Genomic DNA, 19,808 nt, shown 5'->3' with positions numbered 1-19,808 from the left:
ACACAAATAAAAACATAAGGGTGAAGTGGCTGGATGCAAATACTAGTAAAATGCTGTTATTTTCATCAGGATTTAATTTTCATGAATTTCACAAATCACTGCTGCGGAGTGAACACACAGGAATTAGTGCAATTACGATAGCCTCAGTGTCAAATAACAACATCTCGTGAAAAAACAGTAACAGCTTTTTGGTATGTAGGTTACAAAGTAAAGTCTGTGAAAGATTTAACTGACATGGTGGAAAGTGCAATAAAGAAGATCAGAAGCATTGTCTTGGCTACCTGCACTGATTTCTTGTAACGAAATGACTGCTTGGAGGGAACACGTACAAATGATACGAAAAAAATTAAGGTACTTTACAGACTGAAATCATGACATCACATTACATCATAAGCAGAACAAATGGTAAAGTATTACTTCCTCATATTACATTATAGGAGAACATGGGCTAATGTTTCATTTCTTCCTAATGTACATTATAATTTGTTCTTCTTCAGGCTGTTCAATTTAACATGATAAATTTGACATGGAAAAGTTCATGGTGTCCAGGAGGGAATCGCCCTTTGCAAGACTATGTAGCATGCAAAGAAGAAGAAATATGAAAGGGGTGGGAAACATTCCTTGGGCTTCCTACTGTAGTAATGAACTCGTGTCCACATGATATACATAAAACAACAACAACAAAAAGTATCTGATTAAACTCTTGTTTTTTTTGTTTTTGTGAGTGTGTGTGTGTATGTCTGTGTTTTCATATCCTCCTCACATGTCAGTTAAAGTTTAGTCAAATTAATTTCCTCCTTAAGTGCCAGAAATCATCACCACTGTCCACAAAAAAAAGAATTCAGTTGTATATAACCATATTCCCTGCCACAAACAGTTAGGAAGCCATTCCACAACCTCTTACGTCATGCCATGATACAGCACATACAGTTTTTTGTTGTTGTTTTTTTTTAAGCAGTAACATAGAATATTGAAACTATAAATTAATGGCAGCTTTAAACACAATCTGTGTACTGATCTTCAGAGAACATACTTAAAAAGAACTTTGCAGCATTTATTGACATCAACACCATTCTTTAGAAAATGTGAAAAACACAATGCAAATACATACATGTATGGACAGGTTTGAGGCACAATCAGTGTCTAGTTTTGAATGTTCAGCAGAAATCCACACTGCTTTTTCCACTCACCCTGAAATGCATCAGGAAGACTTCTTGCGTGAGCACACTGCTCGCCTTGCAACACACGAGGGCAGCCTCCAGCGTGGTGTCCAGCACCTGGCAGATGTCGTAGTTTGTGTGCCAGTTCTTGCAGGAGGTGAGGACAGTCAGCCAGAACTCCAGGAGGGCTTCTGTGGAACCGGGCGGGGCGCCGGGGGCCTTGGATGCCCTCAAGAGAGTCTATGTGGGGTATAGAGAGGGGGAAGGGGGAGGGGGAAAGGGGGAGAAAGGGAAAATAGGGGAGTGACACAGGGTGGAGTCATAGTGTGAATATCACCAGATTATACCCCCGGGAGTGACGTCACTTCGTGATTTATAACCCTTTCTTGTCTTTTTTTTTTTTTAATGGAATGAGTGCAGTTAGACTGTAGGATATGAACCTGCTTTTTGCAGGCCTAACCATTACTGATTCCAATCATAAAGTCAACTAGCTTGCTAAACACACCTCATATGTATATGCTTGCCCAGGGGAACATTCCATGAGAATTATTTTATCACACAATCATTCCATCAGATGAATAAAACATTATAAAGAAAAGAAGAGAAAAATCTTTAGATACATGTACATTGTACTTAAGTTTCTATGGATTCAATTCCTATTCATTTGTTAAAGTGATATAACTGGTACACCGCTTTCGATGGGAATAATACATATGATATATTGATCAACCATCTCCGGACTGTTCTAGAAACAAAAATTACTATAGAAGGAGTAGACGTACTGCAATCATGCTGGAGAAGAGAGCAGTGCACTTGGTCTGGAAGGACATAGAGAGCTTCTGTAGGAGTCTGGAGTACTGCTGATCACCATTCAATATGGTCTCAATCATGGAGATGAATCTAAAGGAAAAACACAGAAGTACTGTAAAACGAGGAATGTTCGCGTGCATTTTGACTTTGCGAATTTCGCGAGAGCCAAGATTCGCAAATTAAAATGCATGTGAAAGTTCTTGTCTACACTATACGCATTGAATGGTAGAGGCAACTCGCAAAAGGCCGTCGGCTCCAATTCACGAAAATTTCATGCCGCGAAAATATCGTGTTTTACAGTAGTTAATCGTCCACTAGTCACCACTTACGAGACAAGTGTTTTTTCTCCTGGAATTACATTATTTTCACATTCTAATGCTCGTAATTGATCCATGGTATGTTTCTGTCCATTTGAACAGAAGAGATTTTTTTTTTTTCTAAAGCAACTGATCATGATCTGAAGGTACTGATTTTAACCTATGACTACTTCATATAAACAACACAACAAATAAATGATGTTGTGTTTACAAAGTATAATTCTTTAGAAAATGAAGCTAATGCCTTTAATACACATACAATTGGGCATATACACTGAAGCATACATTCACAACTGCAGTTTTGCATTTTTGGATTAATGCTTGAACGTCAAAGTAAAGCCTTTCAATTTCAATTCAAAGCACATCCTACATAAATATATATAGATTACTGGAGTTCCCCCTCTTGAATAGATATAGAAATGATTTGCTGTGAGACAGATCCAAAACTGTTGAGTCATCATAAAAGGCCATATGCAGGGCTGACAACCTCTGCAGATTAAAAACAAACTGGTGAAAAGAAAAAAAGTAACATATTTTGAGGGTAGAAATAATCTCGTTTTTGAACATGGACATTTTTCACATATAAAGCATGCTTAACCAAATTTCAGAAAAGACATATTTTACACCTAAAACATATTTTCTTCGTTTCTATTTTGATTACAATTGACACATTTAAGTCCCTGATATACGTGTAACATCATTCCACCATTAACTAATAATCCCCCATAACAAATGGAATTGTCCGTACTTGACGTTGGTCAGCAGGTACTCCTGGTGCCCCGCATTGATGAAGGTTGGTACCACTTTGCCAATGAGGGGGATGCACATCCTGTGGCAGCCAGAGGTGACGAGGTTCTGCAGGTACTCCAGTCCCTTGGAAAGGAAGTTCTCAACACTGCAGAGATTAAGAATATGGTTGCAATATTGAAATCATTTAGGATGATGAGTCTCCCTTCATGACACAGGAATTGTAGGAAAGTTATCAACCTCTTCCTGAAATGACACGACACGACAAACTTTGTGAGTGTGCCTTTAGGTTCCCTACTGAAGTTGTTCCTGACAATACAAAATCCTTCCAATGTCTTGCCAAAAATGGCAACATTTGACAGAATGCCTCACTGGACACTAGGAATAGAAAGCATTTTAAATACTAACAAGAAAAGCTGCACTTAAAAGCTCCTTACAAGGTCCTTAAGGCAATTTTTTCCTATAGATTTTGATGCAAGAGTATGTACTGGTCTTTTGACTCCAATTTCGTTCATATTTCTACAGCCTATCAGAGGGATAGGATGGATGGGACAAATGACTGATTCTAATCAAATGGAGGTGATGAATTAATTCCAACTTACTCATGACCAGCCTTGGTCATTGCCACTGCGATGTAGCAGGCCAGCGGCGTCTTGCTCTCCAGGGCTTTGTTGACAGGGTACAGGAGGGGGTCGGACTTGAGATCTGGGGGGCAGAACTCGCCCTCCCTCCGCCCCTCTTCGTCCTGGAGGAATCCTTGTCCTTCTGCAGACTTTGAGCTCTTGCTGAGCGATTGGCCGCTTGACGCGCCTCCCACTGCTCCAGCGGCAGGGAGGACTGGGATTGGCTGATCTTGGGTGTGGAGGCGGAGCTTGTTGAGTATGTCCCAGCACCAAACGTCTAGTTGGACAACGTCCCCCAGCACAATGGAAATGCCCCACTGGGTGAGAGAAAGTAAATATGAATAACATATATTTATCAGAGACAGTCAAGCACAAAAACATGTATCTCTCAATTTTCGCAGTTGGTCAATCAAGAATTTGCCCATGTGCAAACACATAAAGATATGCGTTTTCTCTCAGGTACCACATCACACTGTTCCTGTCAACTTTTCTCTACTTTTCCAACATGCTGAGCAGCATGCTTATGCACTACAACATGTCACCCAATCATTTCATACTTTGAGTATAAGAATAGGACAGTCAACTCCATGTCAAGTGTGCACGAGTTGCCAGGAAGCCGAGTGGCCGCCTGCGGCAAGAGTGGGGGTTCATGTGGGGGATGCCCCTTATACTTCTCTCTCACTAATGATCCTTCTGCTGGTTCACCCAAAACAATGTCGCACATGTGAACAAATTGGCTATGTCTAAGAATAATTTTACCCCAAATGGATCTAAACATGTGTCAATTCTACCATGGATGTCAAGATTCAACTTAAGTCAAACGATTTCTCTGGTCCCTTTGGATTTGATTTGGATAGACTGTATCAGAAAACTAAGCTGCACTGCTGCAGGGAAAAGTGATATGCCACTCACTGATAGGGTGGAGGCGATGAAAGCTCCCTGCTGTCTCTCCATGATGTGCTTGCTGAAGGCCTCCATCACCAAGATGGCTACTTTGCGATGGAGATCGATGTCCAGCACCAGCTCATCTTCCTGAAATGTGATCACAGGATGAGAAAAGATCACGCCACATCATGAACCTTTCATTGATATATCACAAGCCCAAGTAACTCTCAACTTGGCTGTCATGTAAGTTTAGCAACAGTTTCTTGTGAATGCCAGAAGTACTACACTGAGACAATGCAAGAAGTACTACACTGAGGGGAAAAAAAAGATAAAGTTTATCAGCCTTTATTAATCACTTCTGCAATCCGTCGTCATTCTTCCATTTTCCCTTTTATTTCCTCCCACTTAATCCATCAATCTTGGTTTCTCTCACGATCCTACTCTGTCATAATCGCAAAAGAATCTTTGCCCTCCTTCTGCCAAACTAATTTGATTGCCTCCTCTACAGGTTTCTCCTGTACATTTATGCCTCCATCTTTTATATCTTCGAAGTTTCCATTCCAAATTTCTCCTCATCTGTTAACAACTGCTTCTTTCCATGATAAACTTTTCTCCATCTCCCACATTGTCAACATTCTATGGAGGAGCTGTCGTGGTTCAGTAGATAAAACCATGGACTATCAATCCTGAGGTTCCTGGTTCAAATTCCCCAGCAGCAGTGGTTGTGCCCTTTTAGGCAAGGCACTTTATGTTCATGTCTTGTTCTTTCAAAGGGGCTTTTTGATCAAGTGCCCGAGAGCATAGAACTCTCCTTTATTTCTTTCCACATTTACAATATAATAAACAGTTAAAAAAGACGAAATATAACATAATTCACACATAATACACAAAGGGATGACATAGGTCATCATATAACAAAGTGGTAACAAGTCAGACTTTTAAAGAAGTCAGACTTAAAAAAAAAAAAAAGAAGAGAGAAGTAAAGTAAAGTGAAAGAAAAAGGTGTCCCGTAAAAGCCTCAAGGGCTTGCAGTGATGGGATCACCTGACTATAAGGAGTTGGGAAACACGAAAAGTGACTTAAAGTCACTGCCCCCATGCTTGCTTGTTTACAAGCTGTCATTGCTTTCACAGCAGCAATATAGGAAAGAAATACAAATCGATTTAATATCAGTCACTTTTCTCTCATCCTCCACTGAGAATCCCTCTTTCCAACACTTTAACTCTTCCCTTCTGCTATCCATCTTGGCTTATATCTCTCCTTCAATCATAATGGACTTTCTCTTGCCAGATCCACCTGTTTGGTTTTTTTTTTGCTATGTGTGTGTTTTTGTTTTTTGTTTTTGTTTTTTTGTGGGGGGGGGGGAGGTTGGTGTTTCTAAGTCCTTCCCTTTTTTTTTCTTCCATCTCACCTGCTCATTGAAGCCCCAGTTGAGTTTGGAGAGGATGAGGCGAGCCAACTGGCTCTCATTGGAGTCTGCACTGTTCTCCAGCAGCCACGCCCTCAGGACCGACATGTCTGACTGGGACAGCTGCCAGAGGTGGAGGGGCAGCTCCGAACACAGGTAGAGGCTCATCTGAAGCATCGGTAGGGATAGAGAGGGGAATGTGCACTTTTGGTGAAAGAGCCAACTTAATCCTTTACATGCCTAAGTGCTTAGCTCTTGATACCTGCCAAGCTTTTTGCATCAGCATTCAGTAATTAACCAAAACTTGACCCAGTCATACAGATAGATTATTAAGCCCATCCAGGCGTAGCAATGTGCCTCAGTCCAGTTGGAAGGCCATGGTGACAGAATAGGGATTACAACGATTGGGTAATCTGTATTCATCGACCATAAGTTTCAACCTGAGCTAATCACCACAGAATGTACTCCGTCATGCATGCCAATTGCTGTATAAAGCACTCAAGCATGTGAGTCAAATGGCAAAAAAAAGTACAGTAAGGGTGAATTATTGACCTTTGCAAGGCCCTTCCTTGCAGCCTAACACATTACATCATTGTAGTTGTGTGGATATGATATTCTAACACACACCCACACACACACAGAAATTTCCTCTTTTTTTTTTCTGGCTGTGAAGATTCATAATTCTCTTCTGTCATCAAAGATACCTGAAAAAAACAAAATATTTTGTGTTTTCCTCATATTCAACAGGACTGGTATGAAGTAAAATACCTATCAATGAGCAAGTCTATCTTTGAAGTGTAAAAGTAACTAAATCATATGAGGATATTTCTCATGTAATAGAGGCTACATGTTTGACTGGGCTGCATAATATGTCTTTCTCATGTTCAGGTTTCTTTACACTCTATTTATCTTGTAGACTAAATCCTAAGTAGCTCTAAAACTTGCATTTCTACTTACAATACTTTTGACTCTCACTTGAAATCCATGAGACAAGGCTGATATGACATTTGTCTATCATCCGTTTCCCCATGATTTGTTACATAAATGCATACACATGACATTAAAGGGACTGTACAGTTCTTGTTGAGGTGAGGATTTAGCTTTTAACGTTTTGCGAGATATTCAGAAACCACTCTATGAGATGTCAAAGAGCATTCACTTCTAAGGGGAATCAAAAGTTTATTCGATGAAAATCGGTTTTCAAATGACTGAGATATCCAAAAACAAGGTGAAACAAAGAGATCCTAATAAAAGGCATGGCCTGTCGCCTTTTATCATTATCGCTTTTTTGGATATCTCAGCCATTTGAAAACCAAGTTTCATCAAATAAACGTTGAATCCTTCTCAAAATTACATGCTCTTTCATATTTCATAAGAGGTTTCTCATTATCTCACTTAGGAATGTTACAAACCTGAATCCTCACCTCAACCAGTACTGTACAGTCCCTTTAAAGCACAAGAACAAAGTGTAAAAGCATCTCTTTTGAATGTGGACCTCTATGTGTATTACTATGCATACGTCACACCCTTATTTGAATCCACCGCATGAGTCAATCCCAAGATTGATCAGTCAACTGTAAAACACGATATTTTCGCAGCATGAAATTTTCGCAAACAGGAGCCGACGGCCTTATTTGCAGCATGAAATTTTTTGCGAGTTGCCTCTAACATTCAATGCATATAGTGTAGACAAGATCTTTAGCGTGCATCTTAATTTCGCAAAACTCGGCTCTCGCGAAATTTGCGAAATTAAAATGCACACGAATGTTCCTCATTTTACAGTAATGAGGACGAGCTGATTTTGCTAAAACAATGCATTTCCCATACACACCTGCCAAAGTACATTCAAGACTAAACTTCAACAGGCAAACTTAGGAGGGTACTGAGCAAGAGGAAGGCCGACTTACAGAACCAATGATATCCATTGAGGACTGGATGAGGCCAATGATGTTGGTCAGAATAAACGGGTGGGTCAGAGCCATCCCGGCCAGCAGTTCCCTGCCCACTTTGGAGCAGGAGTCCCTAGTGTGCTTGTTTAGGTATGCCAGCTGTAAGAAGTTGTTAGGACAAAAAGGATATTTATATAATATACATTTCAAATACATAATGTGCATCAATGAACAAAACACATACAAATATTATGTAATTAATGCTTGATATAGTCAATGCAGTATAAAAGCTTCTCATTTGATAGTTAGAAATATAGCTTTGAAGAATCAGGTTTATACAATGGTAATGGCTTATGTCCGTGGTCTTTTGTGTACAAGCCACTTGAATCATGCTTTTCGTCTTTTCCTATGTTTTTCTGTCTCTAGTTGCTCAGTACATCTCTCTGTTCACTATTTCATTCACTCATTCATTCATAGCTGCCTCTTGTGAGGGAGACTGCCAAAGTAGAAACATAAAAGGCAGCCTGCGTTCATCTCTTCTTTGATGAAAAAGAGTCTTTTGAAGGCCAACTGTTGATTGCTTGGTCCTTTCATCTTTGGTTAACCCTTTCTGTGCCTTGGACTTTGGACAATGTGTACAACCATATTTAAGGGGTTTTCTGTGCCAACTGGCACTCAAAGCCGGAATATGTAAGGGTTAAGCTGGATTTGCACTAGAGAAAGCAATGATAACAAGGAGAGTGGGCCCAGGGAAGCTCTCACCTCATAGACCTCGGTGGTGATGAATTCCACAAAGTCCGCCTCCTCTTTGCTCCTGGCCGAGGCCATGTTGGCAAATGTGGTCAGCAGATAGATGACCTCCGACATAGGCATGTTGAGTAGTTTGCTGCTAAACATCTCCTTCTTAGCAGCATCTTGGTGAGCAGGAATAAAAAGAAAACACACAAACACCAGATGTCATCTCTCTCTATATCTTCTATAAAGTATATCAGAATCTACTTTACAATGTTCTGTGACATGCAGTGACAATTAACAAGTTTTGCTTCCTTAAGTTCAATTTATTGATGATTGAAGGAAGCCTGGTATTGAAACTACTGTAACTATGAAATATGACACTTATCATTCTTATGACTACATGGAAGGGAGCCTTTTTCATTTCCTGTAAACATTATCAGTTAACAAAATGGTTGGAACTATCATTTAAAAGCCATCAATCTTTAACAGTGATGTATGGCCACTTTCCTTCTTTTCATTTCTTTAAAACCTAAGTCTTCTAAATCTAACAATGCATTCATCATCTCACTAACTTATTTACACTTTGCTTGATTATATCAAGTGAGTCACCCTGCAGTCTGAATCTTCTATCATCTTCATCCAATGTTGTCATACACTGCCAATCCATCCATCATCATTCATACTCTTCAGGCATATCCACAAATCAGCTTCCTTCCAACCAAGCACTCTTCAAACCATTCTTCCGTCAGACCAGTTCCCTGTCCATCATAAAACCAGACCCACTACTCTGTCTTCGTAAAGTCTGCTCATCGATCCATCAATACATGGACTTTCATCATGACATAAAGAGGATGATCACTCAAATTATCCCTTACCCGATAGATCCCACTTGTATTCCTCCAGCTGGGCTCTCCTGCTCGCATTGATGGAGGAGGAAGATTTCAGCTCTCCCTTGCTGGAGTGATGCAGAAACCATAGCAACCGCCACATCATGTGGGGTGAAAGACAAGAGTACGGCATGTCTGCCAGGAATTGCCAGGTGCCCAGTCTGATGAGAAATGAGGACATTGACACAGTTCCAAGAAGACAATGAAAACATCATCTCTGATAACAAAGTTACCAGAGTTATGTAATGTTGCAAGCTGAACACAATATGTCATCATCTGTTTTATAACCAGGCATACATACACTTGCTCTTCATATCAGCTCATGCTAATTTTATTGGTTCTTCACCTCTCTTCAATGTCAACTCACTGTGCACCAAGCAGTTTAGGTTGGAAATGATTGATTACCTCACCCTGCAAATGACAAGGTCGATACTGCCATTCATGATTTCAATGCACAGAAGTGCATACCATGATTTTATTACAAACTTCATGCTGAACTCCCAAAGGACAGCAAGCATGTTTTTCCCACTTCATCATCGTGTTTACCTCCCTTCAAACTAATAGAAACATTGACCAGTCGTGGTTTCATCAGCAAATTGCTTGCATCATAAGGACATTAGCATAAATGACTTTGCAGCTTACTATTGATTTATCAGCACCATTGACAGACTTGACTTTTGCAGCACTAGCAGGGAAAGATATGTAAGAGCTCAGAAAGTTCATCACTTGAAAATGAACCCCTGTAGGTTGCTCACTGACTCTGTTGGTGGCAGTAAAACAAGCTACTATCATACTGACTCATGTTCGCTTAAAAAATGGCACAGTACACCGATGTGCCAGGTGCCACTAACCACAGTCTCATTAATCAACTTTGGGTATCCGTTGCAGCACAATATGATTTTCTTGTAGTGTAAGATACAATACATCCAAGATTTTCTTGGAAATTTTTTCTTCTTCTCAGTGCTAAAAGTACAGGTGCTCCTTACACAAGATTTTATGGTACAAATGTATATGAGATGAAATGATAGTATCATCACCTCATGAGTCTTCTACAATTAAAAAAAGTACAAATTTTTGCATAGTCCTCATTAACATCATGACCATGGCCCCTTCACAAAACCTCACCTTGGCGAACTCATAATGCACTGTACTGCCCTGAAGAACATCTCGTCCACCTCCAGCTGAATCTGCTGCAGCGAGATCGCCTTCTCCGGGTCATCGGAGGGGAGGGTCGCGTCCTCTGCATCGCCGCATACCTCGGCCCTCCAGGAGTGGTAGTTGGTCCACTGGTTGGCTACATATTGCACGGTGTGTCTGCGCGATACGTTAAAATACACAATAGCATTTGTTTATCACTCCTACTACAGATGAAGTCGCTGGAAATTTGTGTATACAAGTCCAATTTCCTGCCATCCTACATCCATGAGAGCACACTCATGTGCCATTCCCTATTGCTTTAACCCTAATGCTATGGAGGGGGGGGGGGGGGGCACTAAGCAAACTTTCAAACACATCTTTTGTGAAGCAAGAAAACTGTCTGTATTTACAGTAGGTCACAGTTCAATAGGTTCATCACTAGAGAAGCAATGACCTTGTACTTCTGTGGACTATTCAAAGCCCATTCTCAGAGAACTCCAATACACAGTGAAAAGCAGGCACCGGGAAACGGGGCCCAAGTCTCATACCTGATAAGCCGCCCGATCCTCTTCACGAACTGCCTGTAGCGGGAGCGGTTGAAGGTGCCGAGACCCGAGCGGAAGATGTCGATGAGGGTGGAGCTGAAGGCGACCAGCCTCAGCATGTCTTGGCTCTCCACCTGTTCGATGCTGTACGCCCTGTCAGCTGTGTAACATTGATGACGGAAAAGGCAAACATTACCATAGGCAGGGCTCCACACTAACTTTTATTTTTGGTGGCCCAAAGGCAAACATCCGACCTTTTTTGGTGGTCAGGCTACCAACTTCTTCATTCGTGAAATTTTGGTGGCCCGACGTGCGTTTTTGGTGGCCTGGGCCACCGTTAGTGTCGAGCCCTGCCATAGGCATCCAGATTTACAGTGGACTCCCATTACAAGGAAGTCCTCAGGACCGACACTTTTCTTTCGTTATATCAAAATTTTGTTATAACCAAACAAATGAATAAATAACACAGAGTGGATAATGTTGCTGCCTGAATTTTTACTTCGTTGTAACCAGAATTTTGTTATAACTGTGTTCGTTATAATGGGAGTGCACTGTATACTGTCTTGAACTCGGCCACAATTCGGTTTTGATCCAATTGAATAGAAGTCTACATGAATGCATCAATGCTCAATAATTATCAATAGTCTACAAAGAGAGTATGATTAAAAGATAATAAAAATTGATGATAATGCTTATGTTAAGCCTGTACCTACTAAACAAACAATGGGGGGAAAAAAATACAAGCAATGACCACAGTGTCATATAAATAAACAGCCCGGTTGAGGAATAAGCCAGTGACATTTTGCATCATAATTCATGGTAATTTATTACATGACACCACAAAGAATAATTTATTTTCAATCTGTGTTATGAAAACCAATGATTCATACACTAAAAAGAGAATCACAAACTTTAGAAATCTTGATGCATGTGTTGTTTGTTTATTCTTTATGGGGGGAGGAGGACAAAAAAAAACCTGCAATAAACTAAACTAAACTGGAATATTTAGGTCAATGACATGTTGACCCTTTTTTTCCCATGATTTTACTGCTCTAAATAGTAAAATAAGTAGCACAGAGGGCCAGCAAACCTGTGGAATCCACCCGAAGAATGTGGCTGAACATTTCAGTGAAGGGGAACTGGGCAAGGAGCTCCACAAGGTCACCCTCATTTAGCAGCAAGGAGTGAGATGATTCCTCCTGGAGAAAAACGGGATGCAGAGAAATGACATTTCATTTCATCTTATTCCATTTCTACTTTTTTTTTCCCCAAACAGATATAAAAACATTAATTCTACAAAGGGAATGCAATGGGAACAAAATGATATAAAAACGACTACAATCTTATAAAACTGTGATAGCATGGATCATCAATTTGTAAAACACATATCACTTCATACTCTCGAGTAGAAAAGAAATGGAATTGATTTAATTCAAATCAAACCCAAATAAAGTTTGTTGCCTATCTAGACAAACTAAACCACACAAAGGAATTTTGGAAATTGTGTTAGAAGGCTGAAAAAGAAGTGTTTCATCTTAGGGCATTATACCTTGTGCTTCATTACAAAAGGGGGAAGTTCCCAGCCGGAGAAATGTGCATCATCCTCACTCCTTGAGTCCATGAGCATCACTCTTCGATCATAATCCTATGCCCTCATTAACAGGCTACAAGATGCGTCTTAAACACCCTCACATTTACCTATCACATACTGTAAAATGAGGAATGTTCGCGTGCATTTTAATTTCGCAAGCGCCAAGATTCGCAAAATTAAAATGCACGCGAAAGTTCTTGTCTACGCTATTATGCATTGAATGCCAGTGGCAATTCGCGAAATTTTCATGCTGCAAAAAAGGCCGTCGCCTCCAAATTGCGAAAATTTCATGCCACGAATATATCATGTTTTACAGTATAAGAGCATACCTGCCAACATTTCAAGATGAAATATCTTACTCGTGGATTGCAAAAATCTTACTTTATATGCAAACTGAAGTTAAAAATCTTACTTTCGGTCAAATCTTTAGAAAATACACATGAAATGTACATCTAAATATCTTTTTAAAATCTGATTTCTCTGACAGAAAATCTGATTTTGCTATTTTTAACGTAAAAAATCTTACTGAATCTGATAAAATCTTACTAGTTGGCAAGTATGTTAGAGTAGGAGAGATGTGGGGGGGGGGGGGGAGAGAATGTCTTGCTCAAATGCTGTTGATGTAGTGTGGGCATGAAACCAATTTCACTTCTTGCTAGTCTCAAGTCCTGATAACCAAACAGTCCCAATTTATGTTCTAATGGCTCCTATGCAGACATAATGCATTTTTTCCACACTGAATCATTAGGTAACCTCAATTAAAATAATGATTAGTAATTTCAAAACAACATTGCACTTGATGCTAATATGCTGTGGCAAAACGGGGATACATTTGAACAACATGAAACAGCATTGTTAATGGAGGGCACACAAATCCTCCATGTTTTTTGCATCAATTATATACAACTGAAAGGCTCCTTGACAGATTTTTCATCTGTATCACAGAAGTGAACTATACCAAAAATAAATCACATAAAATCACATTTTTGTCTTAATATGAGTATTCAGTAAACATGCAAATTTTCAACATGCAAATTGCTCATCAGATCTACATGTATACTACAGAAATTGAGTCTCAGCATGAACCATCGGGGGCGTCACGACCAAACTCACATCTTCTGCATCGACGTCTTCATCGACAAGCGTCCAGTTAATGGTGGCATCACTGGTTGCCGATGAGGGGCTCGCAGACAAGACGGTCATTTTGGCCAGGTATTCTTCTCGGTAGCTGCAGGTGAGAACGTGTTGTATGCATTGGTGTGGTCATCTTTAGTATCATTCATATTCATGACAGAGATTCCTGAACACACACACAGTCATAATATTCATCACCATGTAGGCAGGGCGGCACACTAACCCATTTTTTCTACTGGTCCGACCTGTTTATCGGACCAGTAGGCACCCAGTTTTTCCATGTTTTACTGGTCCATTTCTGAAAAAAAGTTACTGGTCCGACAGTGATTTTTTTACTGGTCAGGGACCATTGGACCGGTGCCAGTGTGCAGCGTTGATGTAGGTATCATTTGGTGGGTAGATGTGTGTGTTAGTTTACTGCTTCATTTGTTTGTTTGGTTGGCTGTATGTCTACTCTTTTTTGATCCAAGATGGGGGAGAGGAGGGAACACATAAGGGAACAAACATTCTTTAACAAAAATGTAGCCCTTCAAATGTCACAATGACCTGTACATGGATATTCAAAAGTGAAGACGGCGACATCATCACAAAAGACATGAAAAGCAAAAATTGATACATTCTACTAAGTGATGGAGCAGTTTCCAGATTTTTTTGTTTCAGCAATTATTTGGATATCCACTCTGACTCACTAAAATTCATCATAATTCAAATCTGGAATAAACCTAATTCACTGCAAGCGTGGCAGAAAGGACATACTGTACAACCATAGGGCTACAGGTGGATGTCTGCTCCAACGTAATACATGCCAACCACATGACAGTACGCTTGGCACACACTTAAAAACATTTCACACCTCAGTTCCTCAATACCGTATGAGCTGTTATTTTTGCAAGGGTTTAATTTTCGCGAAGTTTGCGAATCACCATTGGACTGCGAATTTAACAACACATGAAAATGTCCCCATGTGTTGGGGTGATAGTCCACTTACGACGGCCTCAGTGTCAATTCGCGAAAACACCATCACACAAAAATGTCCATAACCTCCTCATTTGCAAAAATATCTGTACGCAAAAATAAGTCAGCTTTTTTAGTAACATAGATGGCACAGGCTCTCTTTAAGGTCAAACAACTTTAAATAAATAAGCACAGACATGATTACCAAGCAAAACGGTCATTCTCAGCTCCGTAATACCAGGGAGGTGAGACAAAAAGGAGTGGGCACTCTGCCCTGAGGGTTTTCCCGATCACTCAACACAGGATTACAAGGGATCAGTGCCCCAACGAACAAGTAAACGACCTCTTACGTAACGAGGTCAGTCTGATCGTTATCACTGCTGTTTAATGTTCGATCCTCGGGGCCGCTGTGATTTGGCCCTCTATCATTAGGAGTATGGACAGGCCAGTTGACTTGTGTGTGTTCACAAGGACTTGTATGAGGGTTTTACATTCTTTATGCAGGCTCACACAGCATATACTCTTGGGACCTGCTAGTCTAAGAATTCAGCTCTCGATAGATACAAAAATTTTGAAAATCGGCCAAGAAGAAGTTGAGTTTTGACAATGTAACTGTTTAACAATAGCCATTGTTTTGTTCTTGTCTTAATCAATTTACGACACAATGTCAAGTGTAAATCTTGACTAGTGCTGACGAAATTCACCTGTAGATCAGCAGATGTTGGGGTTTTTCTTTAGTCTGATGTATCACTTCATTGTTCGCTCGTGTTGGTTCTCTTGTCATAATTTTTGGGAAACTTGCGTACATCCGCCAAGACATGTTTTTTCTGGTCCCACTAACATATTTTTGTGAGCAATTTTAGTTCTCCAGGGGGTGAAAACACTATTTGAATGTTTTTTTGTTGTATGCTGGGGATATATTGAGGCAGGAGGGCTCGAATCTACAACAGAGTGGTCATGATGGAGACTACTATAGGACCTAATCTTGGTGAAATAACTTGCCTCCTTGCCTGGTGTATGGTGAAAACATGTGAGAGTTCAGTGAGAGCTGAACTATCTCACACGTCCTGTATCACTGTATGCCTGATAAGATATTCACCATGGCGCTTTTTTTGTCTGTCTCTCTGTTTTTGTTTTATTCTTATTTGAAAGCTGAATGGGTATCTTTATGATGGTTGTTGCTGTTGTGGTTGGTATTTTCTGTGCCAGCTTGGTATTAAAATTGTTATTATCATCAGACATCATTAGGGCCTGTGTTCCACTACTCAGCTGTTCATGTTTCCTTCATATTCTTACAATCAGTATATTATTATTGGTGCTGCTAATCATAATTTGTTTCCATTTCATGTAAAAGTTATTTCACCATATAGCATGCAAAGTACATTTGTTCCCAAGAAATCTTATAGTACATGGACATGTAAATGCATATAAGTTATAATACCTTAAATACTAGCTGCAAAATTCAAAATGTGACCATGCAACCCGTTCACTGCACATCACAATGCACCAGCGTTGTTTGCAGGCACAGCAATTGGTAATGCACTGGTCAGTAATGCACCAGTATACACCACCCACCAGTACCACGTGGAGTAATCTAGGTTCTGGCCAGGGAGGGGTGAGACCCACCAGCCTGTTGACAAGGATTGCGCATGTGCACTGTGCGGCCAAGCTGCAGTAATCTAGTTAGTGGAGTGGTCTCTTGGGGAGTGCGGCTCCGAGGATGGTTCAAAAGACACTAATCCAGTGCCCACTCCTTTTCCTCTCACCTCCCTGGTAATACTTACCGAACTGGACTCATGAGGGTAGACAGCATGACGACGAAGTGGTCGAGGAGGTGCGATGCCACAAATCCTTGTGACCTCTGACCTCCTGTGCCCGAGGAGGTTGCCGCATTCTCCATGTGCAGGAGCTGGGTTTCATGACCACTTTCTCGCACTGACGGCGGTGAAGCAACCTAATGGTATGAGATGATGGTAGTAGACAATGTGTTAATACACATATATACCCTTCGCTGGGAGCTCAAGTGGGAATGATCACAACAAATATCTTAACCCTTTCTGTGCCAGGCACTTTGGAGAGTGTATACAACACTATGGCCCAAATTCAACAAGGTGGTACAATTGAAACCATGGTTTAAACCATGGACAAAAACCATGGAGCGCCAAGTGTCGCATGGAATATTTGGTTACGAAATCAGTAATTTCATCAATGAAATGATTATTTTGTAACGAAATGACGTTTTGTATTAAAACTAAATGAACATTTGGTCCACGACATGATAATTTCCTCAACGAAACGGTCATTTTGTCGACGAAATGACCAATTTCGTAACGAAATATTGCGGGCGACACTTGGCGCTCCATGGTTTTTGTCCATTTTTAAACCATGGTTTCATTTGTACCACCTTCGTGAATTCGGGCCTATGGGTTTTTTTGTGTCAGCTGGTACTCAAAGCATACAAAGGGTTAAACCTTGTAATACTGAGTTTTGTTCACTGATTGCCACACCGGCTGGAATGCTTAAAGTAGCACAAATGTCTGGAAACAAACTGTCCAAGAATGAAGACTATGTAGTTCCCCCTCCCCCCCCCCCCAAAAAAAGGGGGAAAAACGAAAAAAAAAACTGTTGTGTCATTTGTTAGCCATCCATGTGGAACAAGAGACCCGCGGGTCTAGCGCTCATCTGAGTATCGCAAGTTCACCTTTCACGCAGTCACTAATCTAAATTACACACAGCTCTACCAAAATTTGACCAGGCATTCTCAAGTAGAAGATGAAAATGTACAATAAGGGCCCAATTTTTTTAAGATTCCTTAATTTGGGGGGATTGGGGCCCCCGGGGCCCTCTGGGTGGGGCATGGTGCCCATTTTGATAAATTGAGATCCTGACCCCCTAGGGATGCTACCTGCCAAGTTTGACAAAAATCCATCATGAGGTTTTCAGGAGGAAGATGAAAATGTACAATTCAGGCCCCCATTTGGACCCTTCCAACCACCCCCCACCCCCCTACCCAAGAGGGGCACCCCTGGATCTCCTATGAACAAACTTGAAACTACAGTCATTAATGCACTCACTCATAGTATTATCTCAGCTCTATAACTTCTGATTCTAGAGAAGATTTATAAAGATTCCTTCATTTGGGGGGTTTGGGACCCCTGGGGGCCCCCTGGGTGGGGCATGGTGCCCATTTTAACAAATTGAGATCCTAACCCCCTAGGGATGCTACCTGCCAAGTTTGGTGAAAATGGGTCATGGGGTTCTCAAGAAGAAGATAAAAATGTACAATTTAGGCCCCATAAGGACCCCTCCTCACCCCCTCCCCTGGGTCCCAAGGGGGGCACCCCTGATTCTGCCATGAACAAACTTGAAACTACAGTCATCAATGTACTAACTCATAGTATTAACTTAGCTCTATCACTTCTGGTTCTAGAGAAGAAGATTTTTGCGGATTCCTTAATTTTGGGGGGTTTGGGCCCCCTGGGGGCCCCCTGGGTGGGGCATGGTGCCCATTTTAACAAATTGAGTTCCTAACCCCCTAGAGATGCTACCTGCCAAGTTTGGTGAAAATGGGTCATGGGGTTCTCAAGAAGAAGATGAAAATGTACAATTTAGGCCCCATTAGAACCCTTCCCCACCCCCCTCCCCTGGGTCCCAAGGGGGGCACCCCTGATTCTGCCATGAACAAACTTGAAACTATAGTCATCAATGTACTAACTCATAGTATTAACTTAGCTCTATCACTTCTGGTTCTAGAGAAGAAGATTTTTACAGATTCCTTAATTTTTGGGGGTTTGGGCCCCCCTGGGGGCCCCCTGGGTGGGGCATGGTGCCCATTTTAACAAATTGAGTTCCTAACCCCCTAGGGATGCTACCTGCCAAGTTTGATGAAAATCGGTCTTGGGGTTTTCAAGAAGAAGATGAAAATGTAAAAAGTTTACGCACGACGCACGACGGACGACGCACGACGGACGACGGACGACGCACGACGCACGACGGACGCCGGACGAAGGGCGATCGCAATAGCTCACTTGAGCCTTTGGCTCAGGTGAGCTAAAAACAGTATTTTTACCTTTCCTGCAATAGACGTGTCTAGTAACACGATTTGAGAAGAAGAAAAAAACAGCACCTTCCATGAAACCTGCAGTATTTTTGGCAACAAACAGTACAAAATACTGCACAAAAGTAACAGTTGGCATTTCTGTCAGTGGATCTCATTCACGCTCCCGCTCCTACCTGGAGGAACGCAGCAGCCCAATCACCGATACCAGGGGGACACCTCAGGAGATGGTTGAAAATGAAGAGGTGGTCCTCTAGGGTGGCTACTCGGAGGAGTACGGACACCTGCAATACAGATCATGTGGTAAGAAATGTCCAATCAATAATTAAGGGGAGTTTGTCACCCCACTGAGCCCATGGTTCATCTTTGTCAAGTTTTACAGTACTACATCCATAAAGGGCACTTTGCTTCAAAATAGCCTTTGTCACATATCAGAAAGAGGATGTTACATCCTCCTCAAAAAGTGACCAATGGAACAGACATACATATAATGTTTAATATTAAATAATTTCATATTGTTTTCATTGCAAAGTTTTCAGAGCATCCTAAGCATTTTTTTTTTCAATGTGCACTCGTGACTTATCATTTTTGTATGTGTCATAACCCAGGGAGTTGAAAAGTATGATGACATAAAAAGAAAATTATTTCTAACTGGTAATCTACTAATTTCACAACTATAAATCAATGTTGTAAGTATGATTACAGCATAATTTTTTTAAAACCATATACAATAAAGCAAAAATCAGTTTAATTTTCCATGCTCAAAAGATCCCAATAAAATCTTTTCAGCATGGAAGGCAATGCTGTCAATTAATTCACACTCTGACCTTTTGGGTTGCCATGCTGAAGCTGATTAGCAATACTTTACAACATTAAACATATGATGTGAGCGCCATCAGTTTATAAACTACCATTCTCTACTTTACTTG

At 40.9% G+C, this 19,808-nt stretch overlaps 1 protein-coding gene across 1 annotated transcript in view; it reads right to left on the bottom strand.

The window, feature by feature from the left end:
* Positions 1–19,808, bottom strand: part of LOC139743110 (ectopic P granules protein 5 homolog) — a 59,566-nt gene that overhangs the window by 27,917 nt on the left and 11,841 nt on the right. Inside the window, exons 7-21 of the mRNA XM_071653615.1 lie at positions 19,056–19,163; positions 16,607–16,776; positions 13,848–13,962; positions 12,234–12,342; positions 11,147–11,303; positions 10,587–10,775; positions 9,450–9,622; positions 8,602–8,753; positions 7,858–7,998; positions 5,954–6,118; positions 4,570–4,689; positions 3,637–3,974; positions 3,036–3,182; positions 1,943–2,060; positions 1,191–1,400 (exon numbers count right to left, since the gene is read on the bottom strand). Of these exons, the coding sequence (XP_071509716.1) occupies positions 1,191–1,400; positions 1,943–2,060; positions 3,036–3,182; positions 3,637–3,974; positions 4,570–4,689; positions 5,954–6,118; positions 7,858–7,998; positions 8,602–8,753; positions 9,450–9,622; positions 10,587–10,775; positions 11,147–11,303; positions 12,234–12,342; positions 13,848–13,962; positions 16,607–16,776; positions 19,056–19,163 (2,412 nt within the window). The remainder of the gene's footprint in view (positions 1–1,190; positions 1,401–1,942; positions 2,061–3,035; positions 3,183–3,636; positions 3,975–4,569; positions 4,690–5,953; positions 6,119–7,857; positions 7,999–8,601; positions 8,754–9,449; positions 9,623–10,586; positions 10,776–11,146; positions 11,304–12,233; positions 12,343–13,847; positions 13,963–16,606; positions 16,777–19,055; positions 19,164–19,808) is intronic.

Source organism: Diadema antillarum, unplaced genomic scaffold (genome assembly GCF_040938485.1).
Source record: "Diadema antillarum isolate AM-2024a unplaced genomic scaffold, OU_Dant_1.0 seq00001050_RagTag, whole genome shotgun sequence".
In the NCBI taxonomy this organism is placed as follows: domain Eukaryota; kingdom Metazoa; phylum Echinodermata; class Echinoidea; order Diadematoida; family Diadematidae; genus Diadema; species Diadema antillarum.
This window is presented reverse-complemented; position numbering and strand designations above follow the sequence as displayed.